The sequence below is a fragment of the Eschrichtius robustus genome, chromosome 2 (assembly GCF_028021215.1).
Source record: "Eschrichtius robustus isolate mEscRob2 chromosome 2, mEscRob2.pri, whole genome shotgun sequence".
In the NCBI taxonomy this organism is placed as follows: domain Eukaryota; kingdom Metazoa; phylum Chordata; class Mammalia; order Artiodactyla; family Eschrichtiidae; genus Eschrichtius; species Eschrichtius robustus.
This window is the reverse complement of record NC_090825.1, coordinates 165666893-165686167: the sequence shown is the minus strand read 5'-3', so window position 1 is coordinate 165686167 and position 19275 is coordinate 165666893. Positions and strand designations below refer to the sequence as shown.

General features: G+C 52.7%; 1 protein-coding gene across 12 annotated transcripts in view; it reads left to right on the top strand.

Annotated features, from left to right (window-relative positions):
• Nucleotides 1-19275, top strand: part of GATAD2A (GATA zinc finger domain containing 2A) — a 101765-nt gene that overhangs the window by 70200 nt on the left and 12290 nt on the right. For 7 of the 12 annotated variants that reach the window (XM_068536642.1, XM_068536651.1, XM_068536648.1 and 4 more), the window contains 5 exons: nucleotides 15104-15236; nucleotides 15339-15470; nucleotides 17313-17402; nucleotides 18746-18877; nucleotides 19028-19195. In XM_068536642.1, coding sequence (XP_068392743.1) covers nucleotides 15104-15236; nucleotides 15339-15470; nucleotides 17313-17402; nucleotides 18746-18877; nucleotides 19028-19195 — 655 coding nt within the window. The remainder of the gene's footprint in view (nucleotides 1-15103; nucleotides 15237-15338; nucleotides 15471-17312; nucleotides 17403-18745; nucleotides 18878-19027; nucleotides 19196-19275) is intronic. The other 5 variants (XM_068536653.1, XM_068536652.1, XM_068536649.1 and 2 more) reach the window with 3 other exon arrangements.

Sequence of the window (19275 nt, the reverse complement as noted above, 5' to 3'; positions counted from 1 at the left end):
GCCAGCGATGGTTGCTGCGCCAGCTTCCCGCGTGGGGGTGGGTGGGGGTCCTCCACGGTGATGTGCAGACGTGAGCCCCCCTCCTACCCTGTTCTCCCCACCATGCTCCACTGCAGCTGTGCCTGACCCACCGGCCAGCTGTCTGCTGGAATGTGCGTCCTTGAGTGATTCGGGGGAATGTTACACAGCTGTGGGCGTGATGGCTCTGGAAAGGGCTCTGGTTCTCTCACAGCCTGAGTGAGTGTGATTGTGGCCCTCACCCTGGCTCCTCCTATAGTCGCCAGCGATCGACACCCCGCCCCCCCCTCCCCCATGCGTGAGAGCTTTGGAAGTCCCGCAGCCAGGAGCCTGTCCCTTCTGTGTGACGATCACTTCCCTCAACGGGGGGGGGCGGGGGGGGGCGGGGCTCTGGCACTCTGTGGGAGGCTCTTGGGGAGCCCAGCCCCTCCCCAGCACCTGTTGTGGGCTGGCCTTTCACTTGTTAGTTCTCTGTCTGCGGCTGGGCGGCTTCCAGGAGGGGCCAAGCAGCCTTGGGGAGCAGCTCCATCAGTTCCAACTAGAAATCCATAGCCTGCTTGCATTTCAGCACGTAAGAGCTGAACTGAGAGGTACGTTCCTTCAGAAATCGGTTCCTCGTTCTGGATTCCCCTGCCTCAGCTGCCACCTCTCCAAACCTCTGTGACTTGTCTCCATCTCCTGCTCATTCTCTGCCTCTCCCCTTCCCTCAGGTCCTCGTCCCGGTTCTTCTCTGTCTACCTGTCTTTATTCTGGGCCGTATCTTATCCCAGGTTTGTAATAATTGTACTTTGAGGGGTTCACCTGTACTTCTGAAAATCATTAGATTATTTTTGGATGGCAGAGTGACAGACTCTGGGTGCCCTGTTTCTAACTCTTAGAGTGACCTAGCTCACGTGGGGCATATTGTGAGCCAGCCTGGTGACAGGTAAGGAGCTCCACAGTTTTGCCACTTCCCCATTGCCTTTACGGCGCCCTCCTCTGGCCTTGGAGGGGATGGTTTCTCACTGGATAGTGCCAGCCTTCTGGGGATATTAGTGTGTGGCTGCCCTGACAGGAACCAGCAAGCCACCGTGTACAGTCATCAGGGTAGTAGCTGTAAGCGCTTGTTTGTTTAGCAGTCAGGAACTCTTCTCTTCACACATGTGTGAGTTAAGCAGATTGGCAGATTAAGCAGATCATTTCCTTATTTTGAAATTATTCAGTATAATTCTGCAATTGCAGTTTCTGATATCCTCTTATGGCATGTATTCCTGTTGGTGCTTTGTCACATGCTGACAGGCTATTATGCCCTCACTGCTGTAGTGGGTTTAAACATTCTACCTATAGGGGTACATGAAGGAGGGCCTCTGGCCAGCCCTCTGCCGTGGAGGCTCTGCTTTTATATGCATTGCTTTTTATCTTACAGCCGGTTTCTCCGACATGAGGAGAGCAGGTGTACCGGAACCATAACCAACCCTGGGGGTGGGGCCTGCGAGTGTGCTGATCTGAGGGATCCCATCCTGTCCCTCATGGCCACCTAACCTGGTGGAGAAGAAAGATGAAGAGAGCTCTGTGTGTAGAACAGGTAGAAGCAGGAGTGAATACCTAGCACTTTCCACACATACCGTGTGTGACCCCAGGTGGGGCAAGCAGGATTTATACCAGGAGAGGAGTATTTTCTCAGTTAGCAGAATGTGCCCTGGAGGAAAAGGAGAGCTGGCCTGATTATCAGCAAGAGATTTCTGGGATTTTTCCTCAAGAAGATGAGCACTCGAATTGTAACTTGTGAGCCTGAAAAGGAGCAGGGGATAGCAGGTGGTTAAAAAAAGAATGTGGGGTCTGATGGCTCAATTTCACTCACACCCCTGTGTAGCCCAGGACAGTTCACCCCACCCTTGGAGCCCACCATCTCCTCTGAAGTGAGGCATAGTCCAGTAAGGTTTGTCACAGCGCTGATGGAAAGGAGACTTGGGATTCACAGGTGTCCAAGAATGAGGGAGAGGGGAGCTGAGTTCCCTGTGGCTGATCCAGCTCTGTGGATGGGTCCGCCTGGGGGAGGGGGCAAGTGCGAAGGAGGTGGGGAGCGTCTGATGGGTGGAGAGATGGGAGACATACCAGACGTTACTGTGTGTCCCCTTCCTTGGATCCCAAGCCATAAGAGTGCTTATTTTTAGAGCTTAAATCTTAAAAATAGTTGTGATGTAATCACATTCAAAAGCTTCAGGTCTTAGGGGGCACTGAGATCTGGTGACATGCAGAGTTCCTTAAAGCAGGCCCTTGACAGCTTTCAAAATCAGCTTTAACACAACAGTGCTTTAAAGGGAACAACCAATCCAGGCACATGTGGTATCCATGGGCATTGTGGGAAAGAGCAGTCTGGGTGGCATGCATGTACTGGGGAGCTCACGGCCCAGACATAGGGGTGCTCGGGCGTCCAGCTAGCTCCCTGGAGCCATTGGGTTTGCCTGGATTCAGGGCCTGAGAAGACCCATGGCGGTGGGAGCAGAGCCAGATGTCGGGCTGGGAAACGCAGCCCATGGACCACCCTTTGGAGCGGGGAGAGTTGATGCTCTGGATGTGGGTGCAGCTTGGAAGTTTGCTGGATGCCTCCATGTGAGAACAGAGGTAGACATGCTGGAGGAGGGAGGAGATGCCTTTGCCTGGAGTGCGGCGTAAGGGGGGAGTGGGGCATGAGATGCAGGATAGTTTCCTGGCGTTGGGGGCCTGGGGTGCCTGACCTGCCTCTACGGGAAGTCTGTGCTTGGCCTGCCCATCTGCAGATGCAGGGTGTCCAAGCTGCCCTGGGCAGTGGCAAGTTCTCTGTGAACTGGGTAACTGTGGGGCCTGTACAGTTGCCGCTTTTTAAGGCCACAAGAACAGGGTTACCAAATTTTGTTGTCTTACAATTGAATAGGTTTTATAGGGAAATTACGGCGTATATGTGTGGTGAGTCCTATTAAATTTTTAGTACATTTGCTTTTCAAAACACAACTTTGGCAGCATGAAAAAACCACGTGGTTGCAGTATGTCAGGAGGACTGCACTTGGGAATCTCTGCTCAGACTGGCATCTGTGATGGGGACAGGAAACCCTTTACCGAAAGCACTGGTGCAGCCCCTTTTCCATCTCTGGACCCCAGAGAACCTTTGGTCGTGTGGAAAATATGTTGACATTTACTGTGTTAGAAAATCTGAAAATTATTTATTTATTTAAAGATGACGATAATAAACCCATTACATGTTAGCATAAAGAACATTGCTTATAAAAAAAAATAACTGTTTTGCAGATCTCTTTAATAAGTAGACAGCTGGATTCTCATATCTGCTTCTGCATCCAGTCTCTTGTGATAAGTTGTTAGGGATGAAGCATGTGAAGAAAATCCAGCCTCACACAGAGAAGCAGTTTGAGCAGGGAGGAGTATTTGGTTAGTCTTGGATAATTGTGTGTTTCTTCCTTTAATACGACACCAAAACACAGAGTGGCCATTCCTAACGGTTAGTTGCACTGTAGACTCTGAAACCTCGATTATCAGTGAAGTTTTTGTACTCAGTTACATTAAAATCTGTCAGTCTCTCTTGCATCTTGAACAGAACAATTTTTTTTTTAAGTATCATTTTAACTTTATTTATTTATTTTAATTAATTAATTTGTCTTTGGCTGCATTGGGTCTTCGTTGCTGCATGCGGGCTTTCTCTAGTTGCGGTGAGTGGGGGCTACTCTTGGTTGCGGTGTGTGGGCTTCTCACTGCGGTGGCTTCTCGTTGCGGAGCACGGGCTCTAGGCATGCGGGCTTCAGTAGTTGTGGCACATGGGCTCAGTAGTTGTGGCTGGCTGGCTCTAGAGCTCAGGCCCAGTGGTTGTGGCCGTCTTAGTTACTCCGCGGCATGTGGGATCTTCCCGGACCAGGGCTCGAACCCGTGTCCCCTGCATTGGCAGGCAGTTTCTTAACCACTGCGCCACCAGGGAAGTCCCTGAACAGAACAATTTTAAAAAAAATTTTAGGATTGTTGTAGATTTACAGAAAAGTTGCGAAGATCGTTCCTGCACACCCTTTCCCAGTCTCCCTCATTGTTAACAGATTACTGTGGAACATTTGTCACAAGTAATTACTATTAACCAAAGTCTATACTGTCTATTCAGATTTCCTGTTTTTTACATACCTTTTCTGTTCCAGGATCCCACATGACATTTTGTTGTTATGTCTTTTTAGGCTTCTCTGGGCTGAGACAGTGTCTCAGACTTTCTTGGTTTTGACAACCTTGACAGTTTGGAGTTAAGTGTTCTGTAGAATGGCCCTCAGTTGGAATTTGTCTGGTGTTTTTCTCATGGTTGGACTGGGTTTTGGAGAGGAGGACCACAGAGGGGAAGTGCCTTTCTCATCACACATGTGTCCAGGGCACGTGCCATCAGTGTGACTTGTCACACCTTGATCACCTGGGTATGTCAGGTGTCTTCACTGTAAAGTTACTTTCTTTCTCCCTTTCCATGCTGTGCCCTTCGGAAGGAAGTCAGCTCACACCTAAGGGAAGGGATGCAGAGTCATTCTCCACCTTGAGAGTGGAGCATCTACACAAATTATTTTGGATTCTTCTGCCTAGATTTGTTTTTTCTCTCCCTGAATGATCTTTTACTCATGTTTGAGTTTGTAATACCATCGAACAATAGAAAATATCAGTTTACTGAGTTACAGAGATCTTTCAAATACTGATGTATTTCATTTTACAGTATCGCGGAATCAGATTAGTTAATTATCCGATCTGTTGGGAAGCTCTTGGGCTCACAAATTTCCCAAAATCCTACATTTTGCTTGTTGGAAGCTCAGACATTATCATTAGTGACATATTATCGGTTGTTTTCCTTGAAGTGAACAGGCTTTGCTTTGACCATTTTGGGGAAAGTGTGTGCCAGACACCCAAGTCTGAATAACCACAGCAAGTCTGTCCGACCTTCCTTCAAGCATCATGAACGCTCAAACGTGTGATTTTTTTCCTGCATGTCTGTTCTGCTTCTGTACGCAACAGGAGTGCTTTATCTTGTCACAGAATATTAAAAAGACATGTTCTCAAATGCTTGAGTTTTAATAAAATCAATAGCTTGTACTTCATGCAGGGCGTTGCCTACAGCGTGATGACACCGTGAGTCTTGGCACAGTTTGGTGCAGCTCTCCTGACTTGGTGAAAAAGGCAAATGTCATCTCGATGTTACAACAGCCTGGCAGAGCCCCTGAAGGGGTCCTGAGGACCACACTGGGAGGAGCGCAGGCAGACTGTCCACAGTGGGCACAAGCAAGGATGCCTGGCAGGACTCTGAGCTCACATCTCAGGCAGGACAGTGGTTAGTGGCCTGATGGGGTCAGACAGTGGGAGGAAGAGAAGCCCTCAGCCTGGGATCTTGTCCCCAGAGACCTCGGATTGCCGGGCAGGTGGCCAGATGAATCAGTTCAGAGCTAAATTATAGCAGAAAAGGTGATGGGGGCTGCCCTGAGTGTGCATGTTACTACGTTCTTTGAGGATGGGGAAGAGAGGTGGGGTCATCGTCCATTGACTAGATGCACTTTCTGTGCCCTTTACGGTTCACAGCATCCTCTCATGGTCAGTGGCATCCCATTCTGCAGATGAAGAAACTGAAGCTCTTTGAGGTTTGGTGACTGGGCCAGGTCCTAGGAGCCACTGACGAGTGCCCAGCCCCCCAGAGTCCTCATGGCTGACCTGGGCGGAGTCTCACAGCTGCTTTGCTTAGAGCAGCTGGAGCAGGTCAGGTGGGGGGTTGGGGGACACCCGAGCCATGCTGGGAGGACATCCCCTGGGATTTGCCAGGGCGTGGAGGGGCAGGACTCAGCAGTTTGAAACACATATTTAAGAGGGGGCAAGAAAGTTCCAGGCAAATAGAGCACTTTCCATTTATCACAAGAGTTTGTGGTCATTGCAAGCTGGAAAACTGTTTCTCGAGTGTGGTTTCATCTGCACACAGCTGACTTGCTGTGAGTTGGTGAGGAAGCTGGCATCCCAGGAGGTGTGTTTGGGTTCATCTGGTGTAGGGAGTCCCTCCGTGCTGCAGCGTGCTCCTGAGTTTCTCCCTGGAGGAATGTTGGCCTGGCACGTGGGTACGGTGACAGAGGAAAGAAGCAATGCTAGCGATAGTGCTGTGACCAGCAGAGGGGTCCTACACTCCTTTTACCTTCACTCCCCAGGCCCAGGCCCTTTGGAAGCCTGGATTCCCGAGTGCTGAAACCCCACCCAGCTTTCTCAAGCAGGTAGCCGTCCATGTGTAGTTGTTTCCCAGTGAAGTCCAAGGACCACATCCATGTCCTCGCACTGTCATCTCTTTTATCACCTCGGGGACTCGGCATGCAGATGCTGGTGGCTATCCAGCATCCTTCAAGTATAAATAAAAATATTTTCCCCTTTTTAACCTAGTCCAAAACTGGTATTTGATAAGCTGAGTTAGAGGCCTCAGTTGACAGTTATGTGAGACCTACCCTTTCCTGCCCTGCACCTCCTTTTTGGGATACCATGTAGACCCCTGAAGGCTATGGGTGCCCAGCTGGTCTGACTAGGACAGGGGGCCCAGGTCCCCGTGCACTGTGGGGTACACCTGGCAGACCTTGGCGTGCCAGAGTTGACCAGGCCTGCCAGGGGTCCGTAGGAGGCTGGGCCTGCTGTGGGCCCAGGTTATCCGCAGGCCATGGGTGTGTGACCTCAGGAAGTCACTCTCTTAAGACTCTTTCCGCACCTGTGGATGTGGGTGATGTGGGTGACAGTTGAGCAGTTGAGACGATCACATGGAAGCATGCATCTTGGTCGTTGGCACAGGGATGGCCATCAAAAAGGGTCAGCAAATGTGCTGGGTGATTTTCCCAAATCTGACATAAGTCAGCATTTCAGTTCTGACTTTGGTCATTTCTAATATGTGCCCCTTCCCAAATTTCTGAGCAGAGAGCGTGCTGAATCGGATTTAGCCTTCCTGGTGGTGACCCGACTGGAACATGTTGCCTGCTGGCAGGGTCATGCTGCAGTGACCTCCTTGGGTGGGTACTGGCTCTGCAGGCTGCCCCATTGCCATTTGATGTCAGGGTCTTTCTGTGGGGCCACTGCCAGCTGCTGGCCCAGGGAACACTCCCTTCTGCCCATTCTTGGCTTGTTTCTCCATCGACTCTGCATGCCCCCAAAACTGGCCCCTATCCCTGCTTCCAGTCCCAGTGAGGTCCTCTGGGTCTCCCTAGCCAGGCTGTGTGACTTCTAGGGGCTCCTGTGTTCCTAGAAGGATCCCCAGCAGGACAGGCTGGATGCCTCCTGGCCTTGCTGATGGCACAGTGCTCTTCCACTGCAGCTGCCTCTGCCCTGGGACTGCCCGCCTCTGTGCTGGGGGCCCTGGTTGGGGGATGGGCTCTCGGGACCAGACCCTGGTCACACTTGCTCTCTTCCTTTCTTCCGAGATGTTCGCCTGTTGCCATGGCAGGGTGGGCCATAATGGAGTCCCAGAGAGATAGCTGGACCTGGAGTCTCCAGGAAGAATTATGGCTGGGTTTCAAAAATCCTGTCCCAGCTGCTCACCTCCATGGCCTCTGTGGCCTAGAAGCAAAATGTATTCTGACTTCCTGGCCCCCACAAAGCAGGCTCTGGGCTTTTGTCTTGACATCCCAGCCAACAGGGTGTCAAGTTACAGTGCTGGGAGAAGTGGTAATGGATGCCAAGAAGGGAGTCGAGGGGGAATTGGGGGAGTTGCGCAGGGGAGCCGAGGGAGCTGAGGGGCTGGGGCTGGCGGGAAGCAGGTGGGCTCCGGGGGGCACGGCAGGGGCCAGGCACCCGTCAGTGCCCACCAACCTCAAGGGCAGGCAAGTGTTCGGCTTTGGGGCGCACCTGTGTCTGCATGCAGCGGTTCCCTTTCTGATCACATCGGGTGTGTCTGAATGGATGGGGCCCCTTGGGAAAGGAGGGTGGGGTGTCATGGGGACCCAGTGGGCAGCTCCCATGCCCAAACGGCTGTGAAAGATCCCAGTGGTGTGTGTCTGCGGAGATGCTCAGTATGCAACTGGGAACTGCCAATGAAATGTTACCAGGTAGTAGGACTAACCTGGGAACTGGTGATAAACGTCTTATTTTTCTTTCTTTAGGACTTTTCTAGAAGTATTTCTGGAATGGGAGTGCTCATTGGATTAAGTATATGGAATTGCTTTCCAGCGTTGACTCAGACACCACTCCCAGTGGTGCCTGAAGCCGCCGGTAGTGGCTCCCAGACCTGAGGATGGCCCCTTCCTCTCCTGTGGGACCTTCTATACACCCCTTTTCTTTGTTGGGCAGCTCTGTGCTCCTGCTGGGCAGTCCTAGAGCTATGCTCCAATCCAATCTCCTCCCAAGTCTGCATCTGCCCCGGACAGCCTCTGTGTGCAGAGAACTACTGCTGGTCCTTTTGGGGGGATTTGAGGTTCAGCAGGGATGGTTACTTGGGTAAACCTTTTCTTTCCCACCTTCTCTCTCCCAGGGTACTGTAGCGTCTAGAGTGGGTGGCCTTGTTGAGTCTGAGGGAGGCCATGGCATTATAGTGGTGTAGGCCAGCTCGCTGGGGGCAGAGCTGGGCTGCCGGCCCCATTAGTTTAGTGGTTTAAAGTAACTGTATTGGTGTAGCATCATCTGTCAGGTCTGCTGGTTCCAGCTGGGTGCAGCTTCTTGGGTTCTCATCTTTGTAGTCCCACGTCAGCTGGATTGGGTGTCCCCAGTGTCTTGGTTACTCATGTGGGATGGCTGGGCCCATCACTGTGTCTGTCTCTGTGACCCTCTTTCCAAGCAGCTAGTTTGGCATCCTACTCTGGGGTGGTCTCTCAGAGCATATGTTCCAAGGGCCCAAGCACAAGCTTTTTTTTTTTTTAATTGTTATTTTTTAATTAATTAGTTTTTATTTATTTATTTATTGGCTGCGTTGGGTCTTCATTGCTGTGCGCTGGCTTTCTCTAGCTGCGGTGAGCAGGGGCGACTCTTCGTTGTGGTGAGCAGGCTTCTCATTGCAGTGGCTTCTCTTGCTGCGGAGGACAGGCTCTAGGTGTGCGGGCTCAGCAGTTGTGGCTCGCGGGCTCTAGAGCATAGGCTCAGTAGTTGTGGCGCACGGGCTTAGTTGCTCTGCGGCATGCGGGACCTTCCCAGACCAGGGCTGGAACCCATGTCCCCTGCACTGGCAGGCGGATTCTTAACCACTGTGCCACCAGGGAAGTCCCAAGCACAAGCTTTTGAGGCTGTGACCTTGCTTCAAAAGCTTGCATCGTTGCTTCCTCTATGTTCCTCACTCCTGGCCTCAGAGTGAGCCACAAAACTAACCCAGGTCCCGGGGATAGGACCAGACACGAGGACGTGAGCATGGGGAGGCATGGATCACTTGGAATGAGCTACCTCCACGGTGCTCTTCAGGACTGAATGGATGGGCTCGTAAGGGTGTAGTGCGGTGGTCCTCTGTACAGGGTTTTGTCAACCAGGTGTATTAGGACTCCTCCTTAACATCCACCAGAGTCCTGGACTCATAGGTTAGGAGTTGGACTTCCAGGGCCTAATGCTTGACAAGACATAATGACACAGAATTCAGAAATCCTTTTAAGTGAGTTTGCACATCCTTTACCAGTGCAGCATCTGTGTGCGTGTGGAAAGAGCTGCTCACATGTGCAAGGTGATCCGTCAGTCTACAGGCATTGCAGATTCCTCGTGAACTCATAGACCCCATCCTGGAGCCAGGTGCAGGGAAGAGGAGGAGGTAGGTGCACACCAGCTGTGTCATCTGAGCACCCACACAGCAGGCCCAATCTCTGTCTTCAACGGGTTTGAGAATATTCACGTGTTACCCAATTGACTGCTGTGTGCCGAGTTCACCTTCACAGCAAGCAGCCCCTTACTGCCTCAGGAGAGGTTGGGGCCTGAACTGCCCTGATGGGCCTCCTACGGCGTCTGAGCCTCCTTGGCACTGAGGTCTCACCTCACGCAGCAAACCCCACCCAGTGGGGCAGGAATTACTGTCCCCATCCTTGTAGGGGGCACAGAGAGGGAAGTGTCCTACCCTGGGCTTCTCACTTGCAAGAGGCAGAACCAAGTGAGAGGTTTTGTAAGGGTGCGACTCTCCCCCTCCCCTCAGTGTGTGTAGGCTTGGTGCACAGTGCCTGCCCTGGGAGGAGGCCCTGTGGCCTGTCCACCACCCAGCATGGCACTAGGAGGAGAGTCCTGCCCCTCTGGCTCTGGGGAGGTGGGGAGCCCTTTGCTTGTCGGGCCACCTTAGGAGCATCCTGGCCCTCACCGGGAGCTGTAGGGCCCCAGCGTTGTGGAGATGGCTCCAGGTGGGACCATGGCTCCCTGGCTGCTATGCCTGTGGTGATCTCCGGCCCCAGCCCTGGGTGGGGGAACCCGCCTATCAAATGCGCAATGACAGCATCACCCTGGGAGGCTGTGGGAGGGTGAACTGAGCCAGCGTGGGGCTGCCATAATGGCACCTTGTAGGAGGGCGAGGCACTTTCTTGGATAGTTTGCTGAGGTGAGGGTGAGTGAGCTGGTCTCTGTCAGGGGAGTGCCTCTGCTCAGGCTTGTGCTGCCCTTGAGTGGAAGCCCCCAGAGTTTTGCCCTAAGCTCCCTGCCCCCAGGATGGACAGTTAGAGGCAGGGCGAAGAAGGCTGCCCGAGACATGCACGCTGTTGCGGGGGTGGGCCCCGTGAGCACAGTGGGGTAGTGCTGACCACGCTCCCAGGGCGGGGCTTGGCCAGCCGGGGACTTTTCTGAGGGCACAGATGGTTTGAAGTGCATCTTGAAGTGTGAGTTGGGCCTCACAAGGGAGATGAGAAGTATGACGGAGGAACATTCCTTGGAGGGGATGGTGGGGAAGGTGGGAGGAGCTCATGACAGGACGTACATGTGAGCAGCAACTTGGAGTTCAGGGGCTGAGGGCTGGAGAGGCTGTGGGCCTGGGAGGGGTGAATGGGCTCTAGAGGGAGGAATGCCCTGGGGAAGGGTCTGGTGGGGCCAAGACTAATGTTTGCTGAAACTGGCGCTGGGTCTGGCAAAGCCTCCCCCCGCACCTGCCGTACCCAGCAAACAGTTAGCAACCACCTGCCTCTCCCTGCCCAGCCAGGCCCAAAAGATGAGGGGAAGAGGGAGGGTTCTATCAGGGAGTAGTTGGCCACCAGCCCTGCTTGTCTCCCCTGGGTTAGCCCTGAGGAGCAATTTGTTGTCCCCAGGCCTCATTTGGCCCACCCTCGTCCCCTACTTCCCTAGTGTGTGCAGGCATCTTAGGGATCTTATAAAAACGCAGGCTTTGATCAAGCAGGTCTGGGGTAGTAACGTGCCTTGGTGAAGCTGCTCTGCTGCTCAGTGGGCTGAGGCAGGTGGTGGTCCACTCCCACCTGCCCCTCCCCCTCCTGGTTTTGCGTCTGCCCCTCCTGGTCGACCCTAAGGACGGAACTGCTTTTATCCAGGGGTTTCTCCCCACTGCCTGACACAGCACCTGCTTCTTAGGTTGGCTTTCAGCAAATTGGAGTGAGTGAGTAAATGAATGAGTGTGGATCAAGTGTGCCTTCCCCAGACATCAGGCAGGCCCATATTGAGAACAACTAAGGTCAGAGCTGCATTCCCTTGATGAGACTGCTTCCCCTGGCACAGGCCAGTGAGACACTTAAATATTAACCTCACACTGACCGCTGATTGGTTAGCAGCTGGGATGGTAGTCTGGTGCTGCGAATGGAGGAATCTTGTCATGAGTTAAGTTTATAATCCCTGCCTTCCCTTTAGGAAACTTGATGAAAGTTCTGGGCAGGTAACAGAACTCTTGTTTGTTTAGCCACGGCTGGTATACAGGGGAGGAGGTAGTGAGACCATTTTTGCTAACAGCCTGGCCTGCTTCCAGGGATTTTTGTCGGTCATGTAAAATCTCTTCTGATCATAATTTTTTTAAATTTGGCTGCGCCAGGTCTCAGTTGCAGCATGTGGGATCTTTAGTTGCAGCATGTGGGATCTAGTTCCCTAACCAGGGATTGAACCCGGCCCCCCTGCATTGGGAGCGTGGAGTCTTAGCCACTGGACCACCAGGGAAGTCTCCTGATCATAATATTTTATATGAGGGTTCCCAAGATGGGCAGGATAGGCTTAATGAATTTGCCCTGAAATCATATAGCTTCTAAATAAACTTGGTGCCCAGGCAGCTGCCCTGGATTGAGGCAGTACACCTGGCCACTACAACTGTTCCCCTGGCATGTTGGGCTAAATTTCCTCTGCTTTGTTCTCCTGGCCTAAATGGTTTTATAATTTAAAATACGTTTTAAAAAAAGAATGCCCACAATAATTTTTAGCCTTTGTCAAATGCATGTTCTTTTTCCTAAATTAAAAGAACCCTCTGGGAAAGTAATGAGAGACTTGAAGCACCTTTGCTTTAAAATTGAACTTAGGAAAGTTTTTCATCTTGGAAACTAGTGGGGCTGGTGACCCTTCTGTGTTTGGAAGAGGTGACTCAGGTCCCTGTAACAATCGAACGGGCCGGCACCACACAGGAAATGCCTGCAGCCCGGCAGCCCTAGGGTGAGCTGGCGCCTCCATTTCCTGACAGCACCTGAACCCTACCTCACTTCTCAAAATGAAGGCTGCGTGTCACAAACTGGTTAGAACTGGCTGTTGCCATGGTTTTCACGTTGGAAGGCACAGTTAAAGGGTCACATGACCAAAGAGGGAAATGCCTTTGTCACATGACTTTTTGGTGGCCTGATTAGCATACAGGAAGTTCACTCCCTGCTGGCTGCTGGGATGCTGAGTGATCATTGATGGGAGGTGATGTCATCTCTTGGACGAGTTATTGATTAGTCTCAGTCCAAGATGGGACCTGGGAGTGCTGTGGTCAGAGTGGCCATCTCAGGGAGCTTCAGCTTCCACATGGTCCCAGTCCCTAACCCTACCCTCTTCCCTCAGGCAAATCTGAGCTTTATTAGACATCTCACCTTTGGAAGACGTGCACATCCTCATTGAGATGATAAAAAGTGATAAATCCCTGTAAGTTACCGTTGTCTTAGAGCGCTCTTGCTCAGGAAACGCCTGTAGTCTGTAACTCCAGACGTGGGTCTGCCTGGGCTGCTCCTCTGCCCGTGTGTAGCCAGCCGCCTGGGAACCCACCTGGGCTGGGACCAGCGGCTGCAGCTCCTGTGCTGGAGCCTTGTGTCTGCTTAGTGCCTGTGTGTGTGTCCACAGAACCCGGAATTGGGAGCCGCGAGGTCATTTTTTTCTTTTTTTTTTTTTAATTATTTATTTTTGGCTGCATTGGGTCTTCGTTGCTGTGCGCGGGCTTTCTCTAGTTGCGGCAAGCGGGGGCTACATTGTGGCGCATGTGCTTAGTTGCTCCGCGGCATGTGGAATCTTCCCGGACCGGGGCTCGAACCCGTGTTCCCTGCATTGGCAGACGGATTCTTAACCACTGTGTCACCAGGGAAGTCCCCCGAGGTCATCTTTAAAGTTGATCTTGGGCAGAGTTGGCAGTCAGCAGGGAGACACGGAGACTTGAAAGCGTGGTGGTTCCCGAATTGCATTGGTTTTTAGTTTGATGAGGCCCTAGTGAGACATCCCGGGTTACTTTATAGACAGCCAGCCAATTTCTGGACTTGAGAACGTGGGCTGATAACCACAGTGAGGGGATTCTGTACCTTGAAATGGAAGCCTTTTTTTGTTCACTCTCCTGGTCTCTTGTCTGGGAGACCATCCAGCAGCTGTGCTGGTTAAATCGGATCAGGGCTGGGATTGTTGAGGTGCAGCAGCCATGCCGCTCTAGGAGGTGGGATTAGGAGGGGCCTGGGGAGCACACTGCGGGTTGAGGGGCTAGGGGAGTTAGGGAATGCAGTGCCTGGTCCTCTGTGCCCATCCTTCCCTGAAGACACAGCTCACTCTGGGAATCGAAAGGGCAGTTCAGTGGGCTGTTAAAACACCAGTTCTCCATCTGTAACTCTCTCCCCGCTCAGCTGGAAGAAATGGGACAACTTTGAGCTGTTACTCCCAGTTAACTTCATCGAGTTTGTTCTTTGGGTCACAGTGCCACCTAGCGGACACATTCAGTCCTTGGCTGGTTTTCCTGCTGATAGAAGGATCTGATTCCTTCGAGACAAATGCTGAGGCCAGATCTCAAGGGAAAGTTTACGTTGCACCCTCAGCAAACAGAGCTGCTTGGTTCGGGGCTAAGCACCGTCTGTGGGACCCGTTGGTCCTTATGTGTGGGGTCAGCAATGCCAGTGCAGAAGTCCAGCATCACTAGATGTGCATGTATGTCCTAGGGGACTTGGGCGGTAGGGTTGGCGTAAGAGGGCAGAGGATAATGCGCAGAGGTGGCTGGGAACTAGTTTGTAAGCGGATCAGGTGGGTGGAAAGTATCCAGATCTGTGAGAGAAAATGTGTTCCATGTTCCAGTCGGTTTCAAAACATGCAGCCACTACCGCTACATTGCCACTGGCAGGGTGAAGAGGCCACGTGTAGCCCAGGAAGGACTATCCAGCAGGCAGCCTTGGCCACCTTGTGAGGTGGTGACACCCCATGCTGGGGAGCTAGAATGTAGGCCGACAACATGTGCATCAGCCCTTCTGTCTCCTGGGGACGGGCAGGTGGGCTGTCCGCGAGTGAGGGCTGTCAGCGAGTCTGGGTTTAGCAAAGAAAGGCTGATTTGCGTGGGGGGCTGGATACCCCATCAGGTGGCTTCCAACACGGGCAGGTAGGAGCCCCAGCCAGAGGCCCAAGATTCAGGACCCAGTGTTTTTATTCAGTACTGAGCTACGTGGTAGAGATAGGAGCCATGGTTTTTTTCAAAATGACTGTGTCACCTTCAGACACGTAGGTGTCCTCAGCCCGGGGGACACAGAAGTGGTTACCAAGAACAGTCCCGGCTCTTGAAGGGCTCAGCCGCAAACTGGCAGATTTGAGTGCCCCGTGGTGAGTGTGGTGAGAGAAGGCAGCCTGGGTGGGCAGTTGGTGGGGAGGTCTGGTGAGGCAGCCCTGCTTGCTGCCACCTTGCTGTGTCTGCGTCTGAATCCAGGCATCTGCGGGGTGTGGGGCGGGGCTCTAGGGGACGCTGTCCAGCGCAGTCGGGACGCTCTGGCAGTAACCTGCCACTGTTCCTGTTCCACAGTGACGTGAAGTCCGAGAGGAGAGCCCCTTCGCCCGACGTGATCGTACTCTCTGACAACGAGCAGCCTGCGAGCCCGAGGGTGAATGGGCTGACCGAGGATGCCTTGAAGGAGACCAGCACTGAGGCCCTTATGGTGAGCCTTGTCCCCATGCTGGGGAACCATCTCGCAGTGGAACAGCCTGTGTTCGCCGGCCCCCAGCCCTCCCCCTCAACCCTTGTTCTCTTGCCCTTGTAGAAAAGCAGTCCTGAAGAACGAGAAAGGATGATTAAGCAACTAAAAGAAGAGTTAAGATTAGAAGAAGCAAAACTCGTTTTATTGAAAAAGTTGCGGCAGAGTCAAATACAAAAGGAAACTACCACCCAGAAGGTATGTGCGCGTCTGTTCCCTCCTCAGTGGTCAGTGAGAGCCGTTTAGAACCAGGGACAGAAAGCCATGGTCATTTCCTTGGCCCACCGCTGCCCCAGGAGCCAGAAAGACTGGTCATGAGGGGTCAGGTTTCCTCAGGGGTGTAGGGACAGGGTCTGAATTGGAAATTTGCAGACTCAAGTTCATGTTTTGGATTTAGCTTAGAGTATATCAGAGTACGTTTCGGTCTAGTATATTCTGGATCTGAGTATGTAAACCTCATTCCCTGTAGACTCCATCAAGGAAATGGAGAGCAGGCATCTTTGACGGTGCTGGAAGCACAGCTCTGTCTCAGACCCCTTTTCAGAAAGGCCTTCGGCCCTGTGGATGAATGTGCTGGCCAGCAGGGGCCGCTGTGGTTTTGTGGACAGATTGCTGAATGCCACAGGGTGCACCATAGCCCGGCCCCAGAGCTTCTCCTGTTAACCTCCCCTGATGCCTCAGGCTCCTTGTGCTGCTTCTAAATGCACCTTACCATGTAAGGCAAGGTCAAGTTTGTTTTGTCATTTTTTGGTGTCCCATTCTGGGAAGGTTCCTGGTCGGTGACAAAACTACCCTTCCTTATATTCTAACCACTCTCTTAGTGAACCAGAAAGTAAATGCATTTCAGGCAGTACAGTGTGTAGAACATGTGTCCCCTTAAGGGAGCAGGACAGGGGGACGCTCTCTGGTCAGACTTGGGGATTTGCTTGAGCCCCCACCCCCACCTGGTAAACAAGTGGACCAAGCCTGGCGTCTGTTAATATCCTGATGGACAGAGCCTGCTCATTACTTGTTTCCTTGTTGATTGTTTAAGAATTGATGATGTGAACCAAGTCTGTCAGTGTCCCTTTTCTGGTGGAATATGTGACTTTAAGAAGTGCCTGGGGATTTCCCCAGTGGTCCAGTGGTGAAGAATCCTCCTTGCAATGCAGGAGACGTGGGTTTGATCCCTGGTCAGGGAACTAAGATCCCTCATGCAGCGGGACAGCTAGGCCCATGCACCACAACTACTGAGCTCGCACGCCTCAACCCTGCGTGCTGCAGACTACAGAGCCCACGCACTCTGGACCCCATGTGCCACAACTAGAGAAGAGAAAACCTACACGCCACAACTAGAGAGAAGCCCCCGCGCCGCAATGAAAGATCCCGCATGCCTCAACGAAGATCCTGCGTGCCGCAGCTAAGACCCAATGCAGCCAAAAATAAATAAATAAATCTTTTTTGAAAAAAGAAAAAAAAAGTGCCTGGACCCAACATTTTCTCACCAGGGTTGGGATTAACCTGTCTAAGCCCAGGGTCCTTCACCTCAGCCTCTACCACCAGCCTTTTTTGTCCCCTGGAGGGCAGAGATGGCACCTGAACCACAGTGATGCCAAACACCCTGGGGCGGGGGGGTGGGGTAAAGGGTGCTGGAAAATCTTTCCTTTGTTTATTGTATTTATTTGTTTGTTTATTTATTCACGTGTCTATCTATCTATCTGGCTGTGCTGGGTCTTAGTTGCGGCATGCGGGATCTTCGTTGTGGCATGTGGGCTCTTAGGTGCGGCATGCGGGATCTTGTTCCCTGACCAGGGATCAAACCCCGGGCCCCCTGCATTGGGAGCCCGGAGTCTTAACCACTGGACCACCAGGGAAATCCCCTTTATCTGTTTCAAACATGTCAATTCCTGCTGCAAGGAACGTGGCAGGCGGGAAGCAGAACCTTTGAGAGCCTGATGCCTTTCGAAGAGGAAGAAAAGCAATGCTCTTCTGTCAGAATTACGTGTGGGAGGAGCAGGGTTGGTGGCCCTCTCATCTCCTGCATGTCCTGCTCTCTTGCAGCCCGCAGGCTCCACTGGGAGCTCTGTGACCACCCCTCCCCCGCTTGTACGGGGCACCCAGAACATTCCTTCCGGCAAGCCATCACTTCAGGTCAGTGTTCCCTCTGCATCATGCTCCTGAGCAGCCCTGATCCAGTTTCTGCAAAAGGCCGCTCGTTCCTTCTGATTAGACTAGAATGAGGCCTTCTGGTGGGAGCCCAAAAAATAAAGCATGCTTGTGTTCCCATACCCAACCCAGGCCCCTGTTGACATCATAAACAAATCACACAGACTCTCGGAGGACCCCTCCCATGACCACCCCTAGAGAGACTGGAGAGAGGACCAAGGTCCTAGGCAGACTGGGCTCCCTTCAGCCTGACTCTCTGAGGGCAGCTGGGGGGCCCAGCGGGGCATTGTCCCAGCCCGGCTCACAGCCTCCTCTGCCCACGGGGTGAGATGGGCAGATCTCCCACTTCCAGCCATAGGACAGAGGTCAGGCCAGGGGCCACCTCCCCTCAAACAGGCCTGAGCCCCCAGCTCAGGCCAGCAGGCAGGTGGTACTGGTCCCAGTTAGCTGGACTCTTGCTGCGGTGGGGCCCGAGTCCTGAGTGAGCCTGAGTGAGCCCAGGTTGGCGTGGCCTCTTGTCAGAGTCTGTTCCTGGTTCTTTTGTGTTTTGAATAAATAGGCATTTTAGCTTTTATTTTCTCTGCCACCACCTTTTTTTTTTTGACATTAAAAATTTTTTTTTTTTAAAGAAATTCACGTTCTTTTATTTATTTATTTATGACTGTGTTGAGTCTTCGTTTCTGTGCGAGGGCTTTCTCTAGTTGTGGCAAGTGGGGACCACTCTTCATCGCGGTGCGCGGGCCTCTCACCATCACGGCCTCTCTTGTTGCGGAGCACAGGCTCCAGACGCGCAGGCTCAGTAATTGTGGCTCACGGGCCCAGTTGCTCCGTGGCATGTGGGATCTTCCCAGACCAGGGCTCGAACCCGTGTCCCCTGCATTGGCAGGCAGATTCTCAACCACTGCGCCACCAGGGAAGCCCTAAAATTTTTTTTAATCTTTTTTTTTTAAACATCTTTATTGGAGTATAATTGCTTTACAATGCTGTGTTACTTGCTGCTGTATAACGAAGTGAATCAGCTATACGTATACGTATATCCCCATATCCCCTCCCTCTTGTGTCTCCCTCCCACCCTCCCTATCGCACCCCTCTAGGTGGTCACAAAGACCCGAGCTGATCTCCCTATGCTATGCGGCCGCTTCCCACTAGCTATCTGTTTTACATTTGGTAGTGCATATATGTCCGTGCCACTCTCTCACTTCGTCCCAGCTTGCCCTTTCTCCTCCCCCATCACCTTTTTTTGGGTAATGAGTATGTGCTTTTACAAAAACAGCAAACCTGTTTGTTTAAAAAGTCATGTAAGATCTGAGGGTTGGTGTTGTTGACAGACCTCTTCAACTCGGATGCCTGGCAGTGTCATCCCACCACCCCTGGTCCGTGGCGGGCAGCAGACGTCCTCGAAGTTAGGGCCACAGGCGAGCTCGCAGGTCGTCATGCCCCCACTCGTCAGGGGGGCCCAGGTGAGCAGAGCGAGGGCTTAAGGGAAGCCCCAGGCAGCCCTCCACCTCTCGAGAATGAGCCTTCCTAGTTCTCAGGTTGGGGGCTCTTTCCCTGTGGCGCCCTCTGTCGTCCCTCTCATTGCCTTGTCTCCCCCCACCACACCCTGACAGCAGATCCACAACATCAGACAACATTCCAGCACGGGGCCACCACCGCTCCTCCTGGCTCCCCGGGCATCTGTGCCCAGTGTGCAAATTCAGGGACAGAGGATCATCCAGCAGGGCCTCATCCGCGTCGCCAACGTCCCCAACACTAGTCTGCTGGTCAACATCCCACAGGTGAGGGTCATGTGTGTGCCCCGCAGCTGCCCCTCTGATGGCCCACAGTCCTGGGACCCAGTCATGTCTCCAGGGTGGCT